We start from the raw sequence: 21898 nt of genomic DNA, 5'->3' as shown, positions 1-21898 counted from the left end.
ATGGAGCTCACAGTGACGGCACAGCCACTCTGCTCTGGCACTGCAGGATGTTTGGTGTCTGCCTGTTTCAGTGGCCAGGCTGTGGGCACTTCTCTGGGCAGAGCTGGTTGGTCTGCAGTGCTTCTGCCGGTAGGAGTTTGGGTCTACCTGGTTCAGATGGACCCAGAATTTGGCCGCTCTTTTTTGTATGGGGATCATTAGGGGTAAGAGGCCCAGTTCAGCCCAGCACGCGCTATTTGGGGTGTATTTGGGGTGTGTGAACCTGGAGGCTGTTTTTACAAAATTCCAAATGGAAAGTTTCAGTTGGGCTTTTGCCCCATTTTTTCTTTTTTTTTAATAAAGTTTGTGAGTTGGTCAGATTTTAGCCAGATTTTTAGTGCTGGTTTTTGTAGAGATGGTTCTTCATGGCGTAGAAATCCCTGTGTGTTTTTTCTTTTTAATGCATTTATAGCCAGTAAAGCTCCCTGACGCACTGATGGTCAGACCCAGGTAGGTCTATCTGGTGCTGTGCTCCAGTGTGGTGTTGCCCAGAGTGAAGCAGTACCTATTTCCCTAAGATCTGCTTTCTTCTGGAAGACCATCACTCTGGTCTTGTCCAGGTTTACTGACAGTACTGCTCTGGCAGTGACCGGCTCTGCTGAAGACCCTGCTCTGTGGGTGACCGCAGGACCAGGTCATCTCCATAGAGCAGTGTGGCAGGGTAGAACAGAGCCCTGCATGTAAATAGGGGGCAGGGCTAAGCCCTGCTTATTAATGTGTTCATTTAAACAGGTGTTTGTATTTTGTGTTATGATTTAAAAGGTATTCACAGTTTAGTTAAAAACACAATGTAATGTTATGGTTTAAATGTATTGTTTTGTGTTTATTTAGAACAGTGGTCCTCAAAGTGGTGCCCGCGAAGCCAGGCCATCGTGCCCGCGGCAGCTGTTCTTAAATTATGGGTCGTGAACACATTGCTGACGGGTCGTAGCGTGGGAAAATAAATAAAGCTTTAAACAAGTTTTCCAACAAAAGCGTCACAGCAGTCTGTTGACGGTGCTGCTCGCTTATGCTGTGCTTGTACGTACTCAACATATTTTTTTTTTCCTGAAGGGCCTCTGCGATAAGATCAGCCGATTGAATATCTGCATTTTCTCTGCGGTAGCACAAACATAAGTTAGCTGGGTGGGGCATAAACTGTGTCTGTTTCAGTTGCAGGTACTGACAGTAAGTTTAACCAATAGGAGAGTCAAATATCTGCCAAGTTATATGCAGCTGTAGGGGCTCCCGAGTGGCGCGTCCAGTAAAAGCACTCGCTAGAGTGCAGAATGCGCTCTATAGCCTGGACGTCGCCGGTTCGAGTCCAGGCTATTCCACAGCCGACCGTGGACGGGAGCTCTGAGGGGGCGGTGCTCAATTGGCCGAGCGTCGCTCGGGGGGAGGGAGGGTTAGGTCGGCCAGGGTGTCCTCGGCTCACCGCGCACCAGCGACCCCTGTAGTCTGGCCGGGCGCCTGCGGGCTTGCCTGTAAGCTGCCCAGAGCTGCGTTGTCCTCCGACGCTGTAGCTCTGAGGCGGCTGCACGGTGAGTCTGCAGAGTGTAAAGAAGCGGGCGGCTGACGGCACACGCTTCGGAGGACAGCGTGTGTTCATCTTCCCCCCTCCCCACAGGGGTGGTAGCGGTGAGCTGAGCCTAAAAATAATTGGGCATTTCAAATTGGGGAGAAAATAATAAAAACTAATTGTCAACGACTAAAAAAATAAATAAATAAATAAATAAAAAAAAACATAAGCAAGCACAGGCCATTCACGGTATTCTGCATGAAAACTGGCGAGTAAGTAGCCAATAGGAACGTGAAAGATCTGACAGCTGTCCAATCATTTGTGATCAGAGGCGGGGTGTTAATATGCCGGCTAAACAATGAATTTCGCCGACTGTTATTGAGAAATAATACATTTCAGTATTTAGAATTGAATTTTCTATCTATAGATATTTTTTGATTTCAACAGACATGGGAAACGCCGTAGTAGATTTAGTTACGAATCCACTTTCTCTGAATAATTGTACTGGAGATGAGCGATCTTTAAACAGAATTTTGCCAAACTGAAACAAAGCGAGACGCTGTCTGTCCTCTTTTATTTTAGTTTACTTGTTATTGTTTGGTTTGGATGTGGTCTGGCAGGGGCAATTGTTAGCAGTTCGCCTCTGCCAGACATCACATGAAAATGCTCCTCTATTGTGATTGGAGTGTCGAATGGGTTTTTATCATTTTTAATGGTTGTTTCTAATCCATTCAGTTGTTTAAGTATTGCAGTTTGTTCTGAATTTTAGATGTTTTAAAAAAATGTTGGTAATGTCTTTCAAATTAATTTTTCCAAATACTTTTTGTTATTTCTGGGGTGTTCAGACTTTTTAATAAAGTTTTGATCAGTTGATTCTTCCATCTGGGTTCATTTGTTTGGACACATGACCCTCTTTGCTGTTTCTCAGGAGGTATGTGTGGTGTTTGAGTGCTTGGCAGCAGCTGAGTTGGAATTCCCTATGATTGGCTTCCTGTGTTTCTGGTTTGTTGTCTGAGATGTTTTCTGGCTGATTTACACTCACTGTCAAACCATTTCTCTCCAGGTTTGTTTTGTGTGTTTTATTTTTTGTGTTTATTGTTCGGAGATTTGATTCAAATATGTTATTACAATTTTTGATAGCCAAATGTATTCCTGGTTGTTTTGCTATTGTGTTGATTGGAAGCTGTTTAACATGCTTTCTCTGTCAGCACTGAGGAGAGTTTTCTTGTCTTCAGTGCTTGTCTTTGTCCAGTTGTGAGTCTGAGGTTGACCAGTTTGGTGGGAGGGCTCAGATCTCTGAGGGGCTGCTCTGAGCTTTTCAGGTACAGGGTTATTTCAGGTGTCTGTAAATGAACACTCTCTGGAGATCTTGAAAACCCTCCTCCCTGTGGTAGGGGAGTCTGAGGGTGGCATGTAAACTGTGCACAGATATTCATCTAGATTAGTAGATAGAATTTCTCCTTTAATTTTGAGCCATGGGTATGTCTCGCCTCTCTTTACTGGGGAAACAGTTTGTGAGCTCCCCTTTGTACACACAATGATGCCCCCTGAGTCGCTGCCACACTTGATCTGGGGGTTTCCAGGGAGGGCACTATCGGCTCCCTGTAGCCGCTGGGACAGTGTGTGGACACGTCTGCACGACTCTGTGTTTCATGGAGAATGATTATGTCTATGTTATTTACATTATTTACAAATTTACTTTTAATTTCAAAGGTTGAGGCATACAGACCCTGAATATTCCAGCTACTAATTCTGAACGTTCCTATTGTAAAGTTACAGTTCACATTTAAATGAGATGAATTTGTGGTTTCCAATGCTTTTTTTGTTTGTTTGTTTTTTAATGTAGGGACGGATTACCTCATTATTTTTGTGCAGATAAGATTGAGGAGTTTTTTTCTCTCGTTCAGTTTCGAGGCGGCCGGGTTTCTTGCTCTGGAGGATGCTGCAGCGTGGCTGTGTTGCTGTGCGGGTCGCTGGCACTGCTCCTGCTGCAGCGTGGCTGTGTGGCTGTGCGGGTCACTGGCACCGCTCCTGCTGCAGCGTGGCTGTGTGGCTGTGCGGGTCGCTGGCACCGCTCCTGCTGCAGCGTAGCTGTGCAGGTCGCTGGCACCGCTCCTGCTGCAGCGTAGCTGTGTGGCTGTGCGGGTCGCTGGCACCGCTCCTGCTGCAGCGTGGCTGTGTGGCTGTGCGGGTCGCTGGCACCGCTCCTGCTGCAGCGTAGCTGTGTGGCTGTGCGGGTCGCTGGCACCGCTCCTGCTGCAGCGTAGCTGTGCGGGTCGCTGGCACCGCTCCTGCTGCAGCGTAGCTGTGTGGCTGTGCGGGTCGCTGGCACCGCTCCTGCTGCAGCGTAGCTGTGTGGCTGTGCGGGTCGCTGGCACCGCTCCTGCTGCAGCGTGGCTGTGTGGCTGTGCGGGTCGCTGGCACCGCTCCTGCTGCAGCGTGGCTGTGTGGCTGTGTTGCTGTGCGGGTCGCTGGCACCGCTCCTGCTGCAGCATAGCTGTGTGGCTGTGCGGGTCGCTGGCACCGCTCCTGCTGCAGGGTGGCTGTGTGGCTGTGCGGGTCTCTGGCACCGCTCCTGCTGCAGCGTAGCTGTGTGGCTGTGCGGGTCGCTGGCACCGCTCCTGCTGCAGCGTGGCTGTGCGGGTCGCTGGCACCACTCCTGCTGCAGCGTAGCTGTGTTGCTGTGCGGGTCGCTGGCACCGCTCCTGCTGCAGCGTGGCTGTGTGGCTGTGCGGGTCGCTGGCACCGCTCCTGCTGCAGCGTGGCTGTGTGGCTGTGTTGCTGTGCGGGTCGCTGGCACCGCTCCTGCTGCAGCATAGCTGTGTGGCTGTGCGGGTCGCTGGCACCGCTCCTGCTGCAGGGTGGCTGTGTGGCTGTGCGGGTCTCTGGCACCGCTCCTGCTGCAGCGTAGCTGTGTGGCTGTGCGGGTCGCTGGCACCGCTCCTGCTGCAGCGTGGCTGTGCGGGTCGCTGGCACCACTCCTGCTGCAGCGTAGCTGTGTTGCTGTGCGGGTCGCTGGCACCGCTCCTGCTGCAGCATGGCTGTGTGGCTGTGCGGGTCGCTGGCACCGCTCCTGCTGCAACGTGGCTGTGTGTCTGTGCGGGTCGCTGGCACTGCTCCTGCTGCAGCGTAGCTGTGTTGCTGTGCGGGTCGCTGGCACCGCTCCTGCTGCAGCATGGCTGTGTGGCTGTGCGGGTCGCTGGCACCGCTCCTGCTGCAACGTGGCTGTGTGTCTGTGCGGGTCGCTGGCACTGCTCCTGCTGCAGCGTAGCTGTGTTGCTGTGCGGGTCGCTGGCACCGCTCCTGCTGCAGCATGGCTGTGTGGCTGTGCGGGTCGCTGGCACCGCTCCTGCTGCAACGTGGCTGTGTGTCTGTGCGGGTCGCTGGCACCGCTCCTGCTGCAGCGTAGCTGTGTTGCTGTGCGGGTCGCTGGCACCGCTCCTGCTGCAGCATGGCTGTGTGGCTGTGCGGGTCGCTGGCACCGCTCCTGCTGCAACGTGGCTGTGTGTCTGTGCGGGTCGCTGGCACTGCTCCTGCTGCAGCGTAGCTGTGTGGCTGTGCGGGTCGCTGGCACTGCTCCTGCTGCAGTGTAGCTGTGTGTCTGTGCGGGTCGCTGGCACCGCTCCTGCTGCAGCGTGGCTGTGTGGCTGTGCGGGTCGCTGGCACCGCTCCTGCTGCAGCGTGGCTGTGTGGCTGTGTTGCTGTGCGGGTCGCTGGCACCGCTCCTGCTGCAGCATAGCTGTGTGGCTGTGCGGGTCGCTGGCACCGCTCCTGCTGCAGGGTGGCTGTGTGGCTGTGCGGGTCGCTGGCACCGCTCCTGCTGCAGCGTAGCTGTGTGGCTGTGTGGGTCGCTGGCACCGCTCCTGCTGCAGCGTAGCTGTGCGGGTCGCTGGCACCGCTCCTGCTGCAGCGTAGCTGTGTGGCTGTGCGGGTCGCTGGCACCGCTCCTGCTGCAGCGTAGCTGTGTGACTGTGCGGGTCGCTGGCACCGCTCCTGCTGCAGCATAGCTGTGTGGCTGTGCGGGTCGCTGGCACCGCTCCTGCTGCAGGGTGGCTGTGTGGCTGTGCGGGTCTCTGGCACCGCTCCTGCTGCAGCGTAGCTGTGTGGCTGTGCGGGTCGCTGGCACCGCTCCTGCTGCAGCGTGGCTGTGCGGGTCGCTGGCACCACTCCTGCTGCAGCGTAGCTGTGTTGCTGTGCGGGTCGCTGGCACCGCTCCTGCTGCAGCATGGCTGTGTGGCTGTGCGGGTCGCTGGCACCGCTCCTGCTGCAACGTGGCTGTGTGTCTGTGCGGGTCGCTGGCACCGCTCCTGCTGCAGCGTAGCTGTGTGGCTGTGCGGGTCGCTGGCACTGCTCCTGCTGCAGTGTAGCTGTGTGTCTGTGCGGGTCACTGGTACCGCTCCTGCTGCAGCGTAGCTGTGTGTCTGTGCGGGTCGCTGGTACCACTCTGCTGGTTGCCCACGCTGGGTTGGGGCTTTGTAGGCTGTGGATCGCTGGGTTGGGGATCGCTGAGATCAGGTTCGCTGGGCTGTGGCTCCTTGTGGTCTCAGTGTCTGGGTGTTCCTGTGCACTTGCGGGTGGTTGGGTGTGCTCCTGCCCTTAGGGCATGGTTTGGCTGGGTCACGGCCCAGGTCGGTGTCTTTTGAGGACCATGGTGAAGATCCCGACCCCCTCCTGGTTGAGGTGCACCTGGTCGTACAGGTGGTGGTACTGCTGGATGGGGCGGTGGTGTGCCAGGTGCACGTTGGGCAGCAGGGCGCAGCTTCGGGATACCTCCGTGTTGATGAGCTGAATGGTGCGCTGGGGCATGTCAGCTCTGGGCAGCAGGGTGGACATGACGATGTTTGAGGCAGAGAATTCCTCTGTAGCTTTAACAGTCGCCGCCTTCAGGGATTTGGTGAGTGTCAGTGTGTGTGTGTGTGTGTGTGTGTGTGTGTGTGTGTGTGTGTGTGTGTGTCAGTGCTAGAGGTGCACGTGTGTGTCATTGCTAGAAATGTGAGTGTGTGTGTATGTCATTACTAAAGGTGACAGTGTGTGCGCGTGTGGCAAAGTGGTTTGCCACACCTTCACTGTCTCTGCACTGCTCTGCAGTGTGTAGATAATCAGGCTCACTGCTCAGGCTCTCTCTCTGTCTCTTTCTGGGCTTCACTATTTTCTTTTTGCCTGCATTCTGTCTTGCTTTCCTTACTCTTTAATCATTTCCCTCATTTTGTGCAGTTTCTTTATTTTCTCCCAGGATTATTTTTAATTGGGATTCCTGGTCTAAGTGTTGGAAGCCAGGAACCCTGCTGATGAATTTGTTGTATTTGCTGCATTCTAGAGCAAAGTGTTTCTCTGTTTCTACCTCCCCACAATCGCACTGCCCACACAGGCACCTGTCTCTTAGTTTCCAGGTCTGCCTGTGTTGGCCAGTTACCACCTCAAGATTGCCGTCTCTCAGTCTGTGTTTTGTGTGGCGGTCGCTCAGTCTGTGTTTTGTGTGGCGGTCGCTCAGCCTGTGTTTTGTGTGGCGGTCGCTCAGCCTGTGTTTTGTGTGGCGGTCGCTCAGCCTGTGTTTTGTGTGGCGGTCGCTCAGCCTGTGTTTTGTGTGGCGGTCGCTCAGCCTGTGTTTTGTGTGGCGGTCGCTCAGCCTGCGTTTTGTGTGGCGGTCGCTCAGCCTGTGTTTTGTGTGGCGGTCGCTCAGCCTGTGTTTTGTGTGGCGGTCGCTCAGCCTGTGTTTTGTGTGGTGGTCTCTCAGCCTGTGTTTTGTATGGTGGTCTCTCAGTCTGTGTTTTGTATGGCGGTCGCTCAGCCTGTGTTTTGTATGGTGGTCTCTCAGCCTGTGTTTTGTCAGGATCTGCCTCAGTTTGGGATATTTTATTTCAGTTAAATATTCAGCTAGGGAATAATTTCTGTTTAGCATTCTGTAGCATTCTAGTTTATTTTGTTTTTTAATTTGGTCTGTCCAATAGTTCATACAATTTTGTTTCCTGAGCTGAGGTGATATCAGTATTGCTCTGAGGTGGGTGTGTTTTGCCTGGCTGGTGTGAAGCTCTGTGATATCAGTATGGCTCTGAGGTGGGTGTGTTTTGCCCTGGCTGGTGTGACGCTCTGTGATATCAGTATGGCTCTGAGGTGGGTGTGTTTTGCCTGGCTGGTGTGACGCTCTGTGATATCAGTATGGCTCTGAGGTGGGTGTGTTTTGCCCTGGCTGGTGTGAAGCTCTGTGATATCAGTATTGCTCTGAGGTGGGTGTGTTTTGCCTGGCTGGTGTGACGCTCTGTGATATCAGTATGGCTCTGAGGTGGGTGTGTTTTGCCCCGGCTGGTGTGACGCTCTGTGATATCAGTATGGCTCTGAGGTGGGTGTGTTTTGCCTGGCTGGTGTGACGCTCTGTGATATCAGTATGGCTCTGAGGTGGGTGTGTTTTGCTCCGGCTGGTGTGACGCTCTGTGATATCAGTATGGCTCTGAGGTGGGTGTGTTTTGCCCCTGCTGGTGTGAAGCTCTGTGATATCAGTATGGCTCTGAGGTGGGTGTGTTTTGCCCCGGCTGGTGTGACGCTCTGTGATATCAGTATGGCTCTGAGGTGGGTGTGTTTTGCCTGGCTGGTGTGACGCTCTGTGATATCAGTATGGCTCTGAGGTGGGTGTGTTTTGCCCCGGCTGATGTGAAGCTCTGTGATATCAGTATGGCTCTGAGGTGGGTGTGTTTTGCCTGGCTGGTGTGACGCTCTGTGATATCAGTATGGCTCTGAGGTGGGTGTGTTTTGCCTGGCTGGTGTGAAGCTCTGTGATATCAGTATGGCTCTGAGGTGGGTGTGTTTTGCCTGGCTGGTGTGACGCTCTGTGATATCAGTATGGCTCTGAGGTGGGTGTGTTTTGCCTGGCTGGTGTGACGCTCTGTGATATCAGTATGGCTCTGAGGTGGGTGTGTTTTGCTCCGGCTGGTGTGAAGCTCTGTGATATCAGTATTGCTCTGAGGTGGGTGTGTTTTGCCCTGGCTGGTGTGAAGCTCTGTGATATCAGTATGGCTCTGAGGTGGGTGTGTTTTGCCTGGCTGGTGTGAAGCTCTGTGATATCAGTATGGCTCTGAGGTGGGTGTGTTTTGCCCCGGCTGGTGTGACGCTCTGTGATATCAGTATGGCTCTGAGGTGGGTGTGTTTTGCCCCGGCTGGTGTGAAGCTCTGTGATATCAGTATGGCTCTGAGGTGGGTGTGTTTTGCCCCGGCTGGTGTGAAGCTCTGTGATATCAGTATTGCTCTGAGGTGGGTGTGTTTTGCCCCGGCTGGTGTGAAGCTCTGTGATATCAGTATGGCTCTGAGGTGGGTGTGTTTTGCCTGGCTGGTGTGACGCTCTGTGATATCAGTATGGCTCTGAGGTGGGTGTGTTTTGCCCTGGCTGGTGTGACGCTCTGTGATATCAGTATGGCTCTGAGGTGGGTGTGTTTTGCCCCGGCTGGTGTGAAGCTCTGTGATATCAGTATGGCTCTGAGGTGGGTGTGTTTTGCCCCGGCTGGTGTGACGCTCTGTGATATCAGTATGGCTCTGAGGTGGGTGTGTTTTGCCCCGGCTGGTGTGAAGCTCTGTGATATCAGTATGGCTCTGAGGTGTGGGTGTGTTTTGCCCCGGCTGGTATGAAGCTCTGTGATATCAGTATGGCTCTGAGGTGGGTGTGTTTTGCCTGGCTGGTGTGAAGCTCTGTGATATCAGTATGGCTCTGAGGTGGGTGTGTTTTGCCCTGGCTGGTGTGAAGCTCTGTGATATCAGTATGGCTCTGAGGTGGGTGTGTTTTGCCTGGCTGGTGTGAAGCTCTGTGATATCAGTATGGCTCTGAGGTGGGTGTGTTTTGTTCCGGTGTTCTCTGTACTCTCTCTCTCTGTGTCAGTGTGTTTTATGCTTCAGTGTAAATTAACATTGTAACTCCCCCACTCCTGCAGGTACGCGCAAGGTCATGTGATCGCTGGGCTGGCCAATGGCACGCTCCTGATTTTCTGTCGGGATTCGGGTGAGTCTCTGATCCTGTCAGATTCTGTTTAATTTCATATACATTTATACTTTAGTTTTAAAACACATTTAAACTGCAACACATTGGGGGAGTCTGTCTCTGTGTATTACACTGTGTGAGAGAGCCTGTCTCTGTGTATTACACTGTGTGAGAGAGCCTGTCTCTCTGTGTATTACACTGTGTGAGAGAACCTGTCTCTGTGTGTTACACTGTGTGAGAGAGCCTGTCTCTGTGTGTTACACTGTGTGAGAGAGCCTGTCTCTGTGTGTTACACTGTGTGAGAGAGCCTGTCTCTCTGTGTATTACACTGTGTGAGAGAGCCTGTCTCTGTGTGTTACACTGTGTGAGAGAGCCTGTCTCTGTGTGTTACACTGTGTGAGAGAGCCTGTCTCTGTGTATTACACTGTGTGAGAGAGCCTGTCTCTGTGTATTACACTGTGTGAGAGAGCCTGTCTCTGTGTGTTACACTGTGTGAGAGAGCCTGTCTCTGTGTATTACACTGTGTGAGAGAGCCTGTCTCTGTGTGTTACACTGTGTGAGAGAGCCTGTCTCTGTGTGTTACACTGTGTGAGAGAGCCTGTCTCTGTGTGTTACACTGTGTGAGAGAGCCTGTCTCTGTGTGTTACACTGTGTGAGAGAGCCTGTCTCTGTATGTTACACTGTGTGAGAGAGCCTGTCTGTGTTACACTGTGTGAGAGAGCTTGTCTCTGTGTGTTACACTGTGTGAGAGAGCCTGTCTCTGTGTATTACACTGTGTGAGAGAGCCTGTCTCTGTGTATTACACTGTGTGAGAGAGCCTGTCTCTGTGTGTTACACTGTGTGAGAGAGCCTGTCTCTGTGTGTTACACTGTGTGAGAGAGCCTGTCTCTGTGTGTTACACTGTGTGAGAGAGCCTGTCTCTGTGTGTTACACTGTGTGAGTGCAGTCTGTCTCTGTGTGTTACACTGTGTGAGAGATCCTGTCTCTGTGTGTTACACTGTGTGAGAGAGCCTGTCTCTGTGTGTTACACTGTGTGAGAGAGCCTGTCTCTGTGTGTTACACTGTGTGAGAGAGCCTGTCTCTGTGTGTTACACTGTGTGAGAGAGCCTGTCTCTGTGTGTTACACTGTGTGAGAGAGCCTGTCTCTGTGTGTTACACTGTGTGAGAGAGCCTGTCTCTGTGTGTTACACTGTGTGAGAGAGCCTGTCTCTGTGTGTTACACTGTGTGAGTGCAGTCTGTCTCTGTGTGTTACACTGTGTGAGAGAGCCTGTCTCTGTGTGTTACACTGTGTGAGAGAGCCTGTCTCTGTGTATTACACTGTGTGAGTGCAGTCTGTCTCTGTGTATTACACTGTGTGAGTGCAGTCTGTCTCTGTGTGTTACACTGTGTGAGAGAGCCTGTCTCTGTGTGTTACACTGTGTGAGAGAGCCTGTCTCTGTGTATTACACTGTGTGAGAGAGCCTGTCTCTCTGTGTTACACTGTGTGAGAGAGTCTGTCTCTGTGTGTTACACTGTGTGAGAGAGCCTGTCTCTGTGTATTACACTGTGTGAGTGCAGTCTGTCTCTGTGTGTTACACTGTGTGAGAGAGCCTGTCTCTGTGTGTTACACTGTGTGAGTGCAGTCTGTCTCTGTGTGTTACACTGTGTGAGAGAGCCTGTCTCTGTGTGTTACACTGTGTGAGAGAGCCTGTCTCTCTGTGTTACACTGTGTGAGAGAGTCTGTCTCTGTGTGTTACACTGTGTGAGAGAGCCTGTCTCTGTGTGTTACACTGTGTGAGTGCAGTCTGTCTCTGTGTGTTACACTGTGTGAGAGAGTCTGTCTCTGTGTATTACACTGTGTGAGTGCAGTCTGTCTCTGTGTATTACACTGTGTGAGTGCAGTCTGTCTCTGTACATTGCTGTATAACATTGACACTCAAACTCCCTGTTGCTAAACTCTCTTCCTGTTTATCAGTAGCAGGTTGGGATCTGCTGTCTCCTCGCACTCTTGCATTGGCACCACCCCCCCTGCAGCCCATTCGCTGCTCCCTGGCCGTGGGGGCGGAGCTCTGGTGTGGCTACTGGAACAGGATATACATCATTGACGCAGAGAAGGGGGTTGTGGAGGTGAGAGCAGGATCAGTGCTGTTATACAAATATCCATCAGATCAGTGCTGTTATACAAATATCCAGCAGGGATTAGTGCTGTTATACAAATATCCATCAGATCAGTGCTGTTATACAAATATCCAGCAGGGATTAGTGCTGTTATACAAATATCCATCAGATCAGTGCTGTTATACAAATATCCATCAGATCAGTGCTGTTATACAAATATCCAGCAGATCAGTGCTGTTATACAAATATCCAGCAGGGATTAGTGCTGTTATACAAATATCCATCAGATCAGTGCTGTTATACAAATATCCATCAGATTAGTGCTGTTATACAAATATCCAGCAGATCAGTGCTGTTATACAAATATCCATCAGATCAGTGCTGTTATACAAATACCCAGCAGATCAGTGCTGTTATACAAATATCCATCAGATCAGTGCTGTTATACAAATATCCAGCAGATCAGTGCTGTTATACAAATACCCAGCAGATCAGTGCTGTTATACAAATATCCAGCAGATCAGTGCTGTTATACAAATACCCATCAGATCAGTGCTGTTATACAAATACCCATCAGATCAGTGCTGTTATACAAATATCCATCAGATCAGTGCTGTTATACAAATATCCAGCAGATCAGTGCTGTTATACAAATATCCAGCAGATCAGTGCTGTTATACAAATACCCATCAGATCAGTGCTGTTATACAAATACCCATCAGATCAGTGCTGTTATACAAATATCCATCAGATCAGTGCTGTTATACAAATACCCATCAGATCAGTGCTGTTATACAAATACCCATCAGATCAGTGCTGTTATACAAATATCCATCAGATCAGTGCTGTTATACAAATACCCATCAGATCAGTGCTGTTATACAAATATCCAGCAGATCAGTGCTGTTATACAAATACCCATCAGATCAGTGCTGTTATACAAATACCCATCAGATCAGTGCTGTTATACAAATATCCAGCAGATCAGTGCTGTTATACAAATATCCAGCAGATCAGTGCTGTTATACAAATATCCATCAGATCAGTGCTGTTATACAAATATCCATCAGATCAGTGCTGTTATACAAATATCCATCAGATCAGTGCTGTTATACAAATATCCATCAGATCAGTGCTGTTATACAAATATCCAGCAGATCAGTGCTGTTATACAAATATCCAGCAGGGATTAGTGCTGTTATACAAATATCCATCAGATCAGTGCTGTTATACAAATATCCATCAGATCAGTGCTGTTATACAAATACCCAGCAGATCAGTGCTGTTATACAAATATCCAGCAGGGATTAGTGCTGTTATACAAATATCCATCAGATCAGTGCTGTTATACAAATATCCATCAGATCAGTGCTGTTATACAAATATCCATCAGATCAGTGCTATTATACAAATATCCAGCAGGGATTAGTGCTGTTATAATATCATACCGCTGGGTATTATTGCTGTTATAGTCCAGTGGTGTCTTGTACAGTGTTAAAACCACCCCACCCCCAGCTCTCGTTCCAGGTCTCCCCTCGCCCTGAGCAGCAGGTGCGCTTCCTATGCGGGACAGGAAGTGGTGTGTGGGTTTCCTGTCGGCTGGACTCGGTTCTGCGGCTGTACGAGACCCCGAGCCACCGACTCACACAGGAGCTGGAGATCGAGTCCCTGGTGTGCGCCACGCTGGGTCAGTTTCTCTACTCCTACCCCTAACCCTACCCCTACCCCTCCTCTACTCCACTCCTGCACCGACTCACACAGGAGCTGGAGATCGAGTCCCTGGTGTGTGCCACGCTGGGTCAGTTTCTCTACTCCTACCCCTAACCCTACCCCTACCCCTCCTCTACTCCACTCCTGCACCGACTCACACAGGAGCTGGAGATCGAGTCCCTGGTGTGCGCCACGCTGGGTCAGTCTCTCTACTCCTACCCCTAACCCTACCCCTACCCCTCCTCTACTCCACTCCTGCACCGACTCACACAGGAGCTGGAGATCGAGTCCCTGGTGTGTGCCACGCTGGGTCAGTTTCTCTACTCCTACCCCTAACCCTACCCCTACCCCTCCTCTACTCCACTCCTGCACCGACTCACACAGGAGCTGGAGATCGAGTCCCTGGTGTGTGCCACGCTGGGTCAGTTTCTCTACTCCTACCCCTAACCCTACCCCTACCCCTCCTCTACTCCACTCCTGCACCGACTCACACAGGAGCTGGAGATCGAGTCCCTGGTGTGTGCCACGCTGGGTCAGTCTCTCTACTCCTACCCCTAACCCTACCCCTACCCCTCCTCTACTCCACTCCTGCACCGACTCACACAGGAGCTGGAGATCGAGTCCCTGGTGTGCGCCACGCTGGGTCAGTCTCTCTACTCCTACCCCTAACCCTACCCCTACCCCTCCTCTACTCCACTCCTGCACCGACTCACACAGGAGCTGGAGATCGAGTCCCTGGTGTGCGCCACGCTGGGTCAGTTTCTCTACTCCTACCCCTAACCCTACCCCTACCCCTCCTCTACTCCACTCCTGCACCGACTCACACAGGAGCTGGAGATCGAGTCCCTGGTGTGTGCCACGCTGGGTCAGTCTCTCTACTCCTACCCCTAACCCTACCCCTACCCCTCCTCTACTCCACTCCTGCACCGACTCACACAGGAGCTGGAGATCGAGTCCCTGGTGTGCGCCACGCTGGGTCAGTTTCTCTACTCCTACCCCTAACCCTACCCCTACCCCTCCTCTACTCCACTCCTGCACCGACTCACACAGGAGCTGGAGATCGAGTCCCTGGTGTGCGCCACGCTGGGTCAGTTTCTCTACTCCTACCCCTAACCCTACCCCTACCCCTCCTCTACTCCACTCCTGCACCGACTCACACAGGAGCTGGAGATCGAGTCCCTGGTGTGCGCCACGCTGGGTCAGTTTCTCTACTCCTACCCCTAACCCTACCCCTACCCCTCCTCTACTCCACTCCTGCACCGACTCACACAGGAGCTGGAGATCGAGTCCCTGGTGTGCGCCACGCTGGGTCAGTTTCTCTACTCCTACCCCTAACCCTACCCCTACCACTCCTCTACTCCACTCCTGCACCGACTCACACAGGAGCTGGAGATCGAGTCCCTGGTGTGCGCCACGCTGGGTCAGTTTCTCTACTCCTACCCCTAACCCTACCCCTACCCCTCCTCTACTCCACTCCTGCACCGACTCACACAGGAGCTGGAGATCGAGTCCCTGGTGTGTGCCACGCTGGGTCAGTCTCTCTACTCCTACCCCTAACCCTACCCCTACCCCTCCTCTACTCCACTCCTGCACCGACTCACACAGGAGCTGGAGATCGAGTCCCTGGTGTGCGCCACGCTGGGTCAGTCTCTCTACTCCTACCCCTAACCCTACCCCTACCCCTCCTCTACTCCACTCCTGCACCGACTCACACAGGAGCTGGAGATCGAGTCCCTGGTGTGCGCCACGCTGGGTCAGTTTCTCTACTCCTACCCCTAACCCTACCCCTACCCCTCCTCTACTCCACTCCTGCACCGACTCACACAGGAGCTGGAGATCGAGTCCCTGGTGTGCGCCACGCTGGGTCAGTTTCTCTACTCCTACCCCTAACCCTACCCCTATCCCTCCTCTACTCCACTCCTGCACCGACTCACACAGGAGCTGGAGATCGAGTCCCTGGTGTGCGCCACGCTGGGTCAGTTTCTCTACTCCTACCCCTAACCCTACCCCTACCCCTCCTCTACTCCACTCCTGCACCGACTCACACAGGAGCTGGAGATCGAGTCCCTGGTGTGCGCCACGCTGGGTCAGTTTCTCTACTCCTACCCCTAACCCTACCCCTACCCCTCCTCTACTCCACTCCTGCACCGACTCACACAGGAGCTGGAGATCGAGTCCCTGGTGTGCACCACGCTGGGTCAGTTTCTCTACTCCTACCCCTAACCCTACCCCTACCCCTCCTCTACTCCACTCTCTCTGCAGGTCCCTCTCTCTACTTTCTCTCTCTCTCTCTCTCTCTCTCTCTTTCTCTCTCTCTCCTCTCTCTCACCCCTCTCTCCTCTCTCCTCTCACTCACCCCCCTCTCTCTCTCTTCGCAGGTCCCTCTCTCTCCACTCTCTCTGCAGGTCCCTCTCCTTTCTCTCTCTCTTGCTCCTCTCACTGCTCTCTCACCCCTCTCTCTCTCTCTCTCTCTCTCTCTCTCTCTCTCTCCCCTCTCTCCTCTCTCTGCTGGTTCCTCTCTCCTCTCACTCACCCCCCTCTCTCTCTCTTCGCAGGTCCCTCTCTCTCCTCTCTCTGCAGGTTCCTCTCACCTCTCACTCACCCCCCTCTCTCTCTCTTCGCAGGTCCCTCTCTCTCCACTCTCTCTCCTTTCCAGGTCTCCTCTCTCGCTCTGCTCTGCGGGCGGCTCTGGGTGGGAACAGGAAGTGGAGCCGTCTTCTCCCTCCCCCTGCGTCAAGGTGAGTAACTGACAACAATTGAAGAATGTGACATTTGGAATCTCACATGAAATACTACTGCACTGCTATTATGGCTTCCTGTAGACTTCTTTTTTAGCCATATCATTTTGTAGTTTCTTTGATTACATGATGTTAAATAAAACATGCGGAATTCAGTGTCAGATAAATATATAAAGGGATCTCTGTACAAAAAGAAAGACACCTTTGTATTATATCAGTGTGATTCACGCAAACATATTTAAGAACATTTTTGTGTACATTTCAAACTGGCAGATCATACTTTCATTTAAGCCGCTGCAGAGGCACAGAACAGTTTAATTGCGCGTATGTTGTTATTGGTTAAAGCATATTAATTGAAATTGTATTGCGTTAAACTGAAAATGGTATCTAAGGTACATTTCATAAAAGCTTTATTTTAAATTTAGGTCCTTTATATATATATATATATATATATATATATATATATATATATATATATATATATATATATATATATATATATATATAAGGACCTACTTCTTAGCAGATGCCCTTATCCAGAGCGACTTACAATTGTTACAAGATATCACATTATTTTTACATACAATTCCCCATTTATACAGTTGGGTTTTTACTGGAGCAATCTAGGTAAAGTACCTTCCTCAAGGGTACAGCAGCAGTGTCCCCCACCTGGGATTGAACCCACAACCCTCCGGTCAAGAGTCCAGAGCCCTGACCACTACTCCACACTGCTGCCCCTGCATATATTGTACATTGGGGAAACTAAAAGACGTTTAGCAGATCGTTTTGTGGAACATTTACGAAGCATTCGAATCAACACCTTGACATTTCCAGTAGCCCGACTCTTCAACAGCAATAATCACAGTGCTGAAGACATCACCATCTGTGGAATCAGTCTGTGTTTTGGTACAAATTCTACTCGGAAGCAAAGAGAACGTGAGCTTATCTTCAAACTTGGAACTTCGGAGCATCTTGGAATGAACATTCTATTCTGACATCATCTTTTTTTTTTTTTTTTTTTTTTTTTTTTTTAAATAAATTTAGTCGTTGCCAATTATTTTTTTTATTATTTTCTCCCCAATTTGAAATGCCCAATTATTTTATTATGCTCAGCTCACCACTACCACCCCTGCGCTGACTCGAGAGGAGCGAAGATGAACACACGCTGTCCTCCGAAGCGTGTGCCGTCAGACGCCCACTTCTTTACACTCTGCAGACTCACCGTGCAGCCACCTCAGAGATACAGCGTTGGAGGACAACGCAGCTCTGGGCAGCTTACAGGCAAGCCCGCAGGCGCCCGGCCAGACTACAGGGGTCGCTGGTGCGTGATGAGCAGAGGACATCCTGGCCGACCTAACCCTCCCTCCCCCCGGACGACACTCGGCCAATTGAGCGCCGCCCCCTCGGAGCTCCCGTCCACGGTTGGCTGTGGAATATCCTGGACTTGAACCTGCGACGTCCAGGCTATAGAGCGCATCCTGCACTCTAGCGAGCGCTTTTACTGGATGCGCCACTCGGGAGCCCACTCTGACATCATCTTAACATCATCCTCAGAATTTCTGAAAATCAGCAAGTTTACTGCACTGTGTTACTTTTACACAGCTGAAGAAGGGCTTTTATCTGAAACGTCCTGAAATAAAATATTTTTTTAATCATGTAAACGTTTTGTGTACATTATTTTTATTTTATTATTTTAATATATTTTCTTTATATATATAAATTACCTTATTGTGCAAGACTTTATTCTTACAGATCTACCTGAATGTGACAGACTCTCTCTCTCTCTCTCTCTCTCTCTCTCTCTCTCTCTCTCTCTCTCTCTCTCTCTCTCTCAGAGCCCCTCAGTGATACAAACTCTCAGACCTCCGGTATCCCATACTGCTGTCTGCCTGGTGCTCAGCTCTGTTACCATGGGCACAGAGACGCCGTCAGATTCTTTATCTCTGTGCCAGGTGCGTGTGTGTGTATCTGTCTGTGTGTCTTATCTGTGCGTCTCCCTGTCTGTGCGTCTCCCTGTCTGTGCGTCTCCCTGTCTGTGCGTCTCCCTGTCTGTGCGTCTCCCTGTCTGTGTGTCTGCAGTGTAGTGTTGGAGTAGCGCTGGTTGTAATCCCTCTCTGTGTCTTTGTGTGTAATTGTGCAGGCTGTGTAAACCCCTCGCTGGCTGTGGAGGGCGTGCAGACGGAGCTGGTGATGAGTGGAGGAGAGGGATACATCAACTTCAGAATCGGTGAGAAACACGCAGACAAACTGCAATAGTAATTCAGACAAATGTTTCCACATTCAAACAAAGGCATTCAAATGTTTGTCTGCGAACGTGACTTCTTTCTTAGTCTCTTCCGGTTTTGTGTTTCTGATCCAGTGAAGTTCTGGATGATGAAGGCACTAATACACACCAAACCCTGGTCTGCTTGACTCAGTTTAGTTTCAGTAACACTGATGAAGGCACTGGAGCCCAAACGCTGGTCTGCTTGACTCAGTTTAGTTTCAATACCACTGATGAAGGCACTGGAGCCCAAACGCTGGTCTGCTTGACTCAGTTTAGTTTCAATAACACTGATGAAGGCACTTGATTGATTGATTGCATGTTTGCAGTTCCCGGTGACGACAGCGTGTTGCTGGCTGGGTGCACAGTCACTTCCTGTGCTGTGGTGAATAATGTCTCTTGTCTTCCTGTCAGGTGACGGGGAGGAGGGTTCGGCTGATGCCATGCTGAGGAGAGCCGAGAGGAGTCACATGATCATCTGGCAAAGCCACACCCACCTGTGACCCGGGCAAAGAACACAACTGCGAGGGGCGATTAAACATGTGAGGGGCAGTTTATACAACGTGGAGGCAGTTTACAAAAGAATATGAGGAATGTAAGAGAATTCCCATATTGAGAGGGTTCAGCCCATCAGAGCTCCTCCGGTTCCAAGCAGCTGATTGATCTCAGAACCTTGTCAAGTTGGGTCTTAAAGCATCCCAGGGATTCAGCATCAGCTACGTAGCTTGGTAATCCATTGTAACCCCCAGTAACCCATCACACCCCCTCTCCACTTTCTGTGTGAAGAAGCGTCTCCTCTCTCTGCTCAGTTCATGTCCATGTGTGTCTTTGCTCCTGGTCTCTGCCCTTGAGGTTTTGGTTTTCGGTTTAACTTTGTCCACTCTACAACTCTACAGTTTAAATATGCCCCCTGCCCCTCTCCCCGAGGTGAGGCTGTGTGAGTTTGATTAAACTGATTCAGCCGCTGCACTGACAGAGTGTGAAGAAAATAACCTTGCAATCCGGAGGGATGGCACTGCCCTCTACTGCCCCGGACAGGGGGGCTGATACCCCAACAGTGACTCTACCACCCAGGGGTAACATCATGGAATTCAATACCCCAAACGGCAGAACTGGAAGGCAATTTTATGCCACAGGGAGAGAACAACCATAGACTGGAATTTATTACCCCAGGGGTGGAACCAAGTGGAATTCAATCCGGACCAGAAGAGTTTAATACCCCAGAGTGCAACTGAACTGAACTAAATGGGATGGAATTGATTGCCTAATACCCAGCAGGGCAGTATCTAATGGAGGCAGACTGTCGGGGTATTCAGGGGTGTGTTTGTGTGATTTGATTGTTTGTTGGTTTTTAATGTTCTTGGAGTTTTAGGATGCTGCTGTTTCTCTACCTGTGTCTCATTTATATTTAAAAACTTGAATAAGTGCTTCTTACAGCATGAACATCCCTGCCTTACTTCAATGTGAATTATGTTTCCACTAGAAGTCTTTCTCAGTGTCTTCAATGTGAATTCAAAGACTAACGTTTCCACTAGAAGTCTTTCTCAGCGTCTTCAGGTGTTGGACTACATTGAGAGACTCAATTCGGCACTATTTAGTGTTTAATCGTTCTGGATGCAAGGAAGAATGAAATAGAACAGGAGAAAGAAATAATTAGAATGTATAGAAAGAATGAGAGAGAAAAAGCGAAAAATAACAAAAGAACAAAAAATGAGGAAGATTTTTCAAAATGAGAGAACAATAAACAATTCAGGAATCCTTAAAAAAATCCCTGGCTCCCTCAGTCTCTCTCTCTGGCTTGAACCCATTTCTCTCTCTCTCTCTCTCTCTCTCTGTCTCTCTGTCTCTCTCTCTCTCTCTCTCTGTCTCTCTCTGTCTCTCTCTCTCTCTCTGTCTCTCTGTCTCTCTCTCTCTGTCTCTCTCTCTCTCTGTCTCTCTCTGTCTCTCTGTCTCTCTCTCTCTCTGTCTCTCTCTCTCTCTGTCTCTCTCTGTCTCTCTGTCTCTCTCTCTGTCTCTCTCTCTCTCTGTCTCTCTCTCTCTCTCTCTCTCTGCTCCTCGTACTCTCAGGGACCCTTTTTAATGAAACACATCCTGTACATAGCTGCAGCTGTGAATCCGATTTCCTGGAAACAAGCTGTCGGGGATTGAAAGCTGTGTGCAAATAAACACAGCTCTTTATATTAAAACCGAGTTTGTTGAATCTCAAAGTTTTTTCTCGTGAGTTCTTTGCACGTCACTGTGGCAGTGTGCCCTGCCCCTGTGTGTATTTTGTGTTCTGTTGCGTTAATGTTGGTGTATAGGTATTGGTGCATGGGATATAAATGGGTCTGTGTAGCACGAGTGATTTAAAATATATAATTGTATTTAGACACGAGGATGGCACAATCACTTCACGTGCAGATTATCAGGGGTATTTGTATGTGAGCACAGGGAAGGGCACAAATTAGTTCACCTGCAGATGTACCGAGATTCCAAATTGAATGCAGTCGAGTCTCGGTACACCTGCATAAAAGATGCAGTGTTTCACTCACTCGGTGTTGGGTGTTCAGGGCTAGAGAGTGGGAGACAAAGTCAGGAGTAAGCTTTAAATAATAATACAATTATAATTGCCATACGTGCTGAATTAGATCAGCGTGATACGTGTTTGTTTAGCGTTCGTCCCGTTTGTTAGTGTCTGTTTCGTTTAGTGTTAGTCTGTTTTGTTTGTTTATTTTGGCCTAAAGTGCTGTGTGCTGTTTTTGTTTAAATCTTTTATTTGTTTGTGTGTTTAATACTCTGAGCGCCGCAGCGTCTCAGTTTCACCTGCCAGTACTGTCTGTGTGTTTCTTTCTGGCCTGACGTCACCCCTACAGCCAGCCTGTTCACAAGGGCACAAACATGGTAAAAGGTACCGGTGTGGACAGGGGGAGTCTCTCACTGGCACACACACACTGAGAGATATACACACTGAGACAGACACACACACTGAGACAGACACACACACTGAGACAGACACACACACTGAGAGATATACACACACACTGAGAGATATACACACTGAGATATACACACACACTGAGATATACACACACACTGAGAGAGATACACACTGAGACAGACACACACACTGAGACAGACACACACACTGAGAGATATACACACACACTGAGAGATATACACACTGAGAGATACACACACACTGAGATATACACACACACAGAGAGATACACACTGAGACAGACACACACACTGAGACAGACACACACACTGAGAGATATACACACACAGAGATATACACACTGAGATATACACACACACAGAGATATACACACTGAGATATACACACACACTGAGAGACACACACACTGAGAGATATACACACACACTGAGAGATATACACACTGAGATATACACACACACTGAGATATACACACACACTGAGAGATACACACACACTGAGATATACACACACACAGAGATATACACACACAGAGATATACACACACTGAGAGATATACACACTGAGACAGACACACACACTGAGAGATACACACACACTGAGATATACACACACACTGAGAGATATACACACACACTGAGAGATATACAC

The 21898-nt window shown here is 50.2% G+C and overlaps 1 protein-coding gene across 2 annotated transcripts in view; it reads left to right on the top strand.

The window, feature by feature from the left end:
- Positions 1-20495, top strand: part of LOC117966732 (C-Jun-amino-terminal kinase-interacting protein 4-like) — a 78672-nt gene extending 58177 nt beyond the window's left edge. The window contains exons 22-28 of one of the 2 annotated variants that reach the window (XM_059018538.1): positions 9454-9521; positions 11459-11607; positions 13114-13285; positions 15933-16046; positions 17882-17998; positions 18187-18273; positions 18724-20495. In XM_059018538.1, the coding sequence (XP_058874521.1) occupies positions 9454-9521; positions 11459-11607; positions 13114-13285; positions 15933-16046; positions 17882-17998; positions 18187-18273; positions 18724-18812 (796 nt within the window). In that variant the 3' untranslated portion in view covers positions 18813-20495. Of the gene's footprint in view, positions 1-9453; positions 9522-11455; positions 11608-13113; positions 13286-15932; positions 16047-17881; positions 17999-18186; positions 18274-18723 lie in introns of both variants that reach the window. The other variant, XM_059018537.1, reaches the window with a different exon arrangement.
- Positions 20496-21898: the final 1403 nt, after the last annotated feature.

Source organism: Acipenser ruthenus, chromosome 60 (genome assembly GCF_902713425.1).
Source record: "Acipenser ruthenus chromosome 60, fAciRut3.2 maternal haplotype, whole genome shotgun sequence".
Lineage (NCBI taxonomy): Eukaryota > Metazoa > Chordata > Actinopteri > Acipenseriformes > Acipenseridae > Acipenser > Acipenser ruthenus.
The sequence above is the reverse complement of the archived record's forward strand: the minus strand, read 5'-3'. Positions and strand labels throughout refer to the sequence as shown.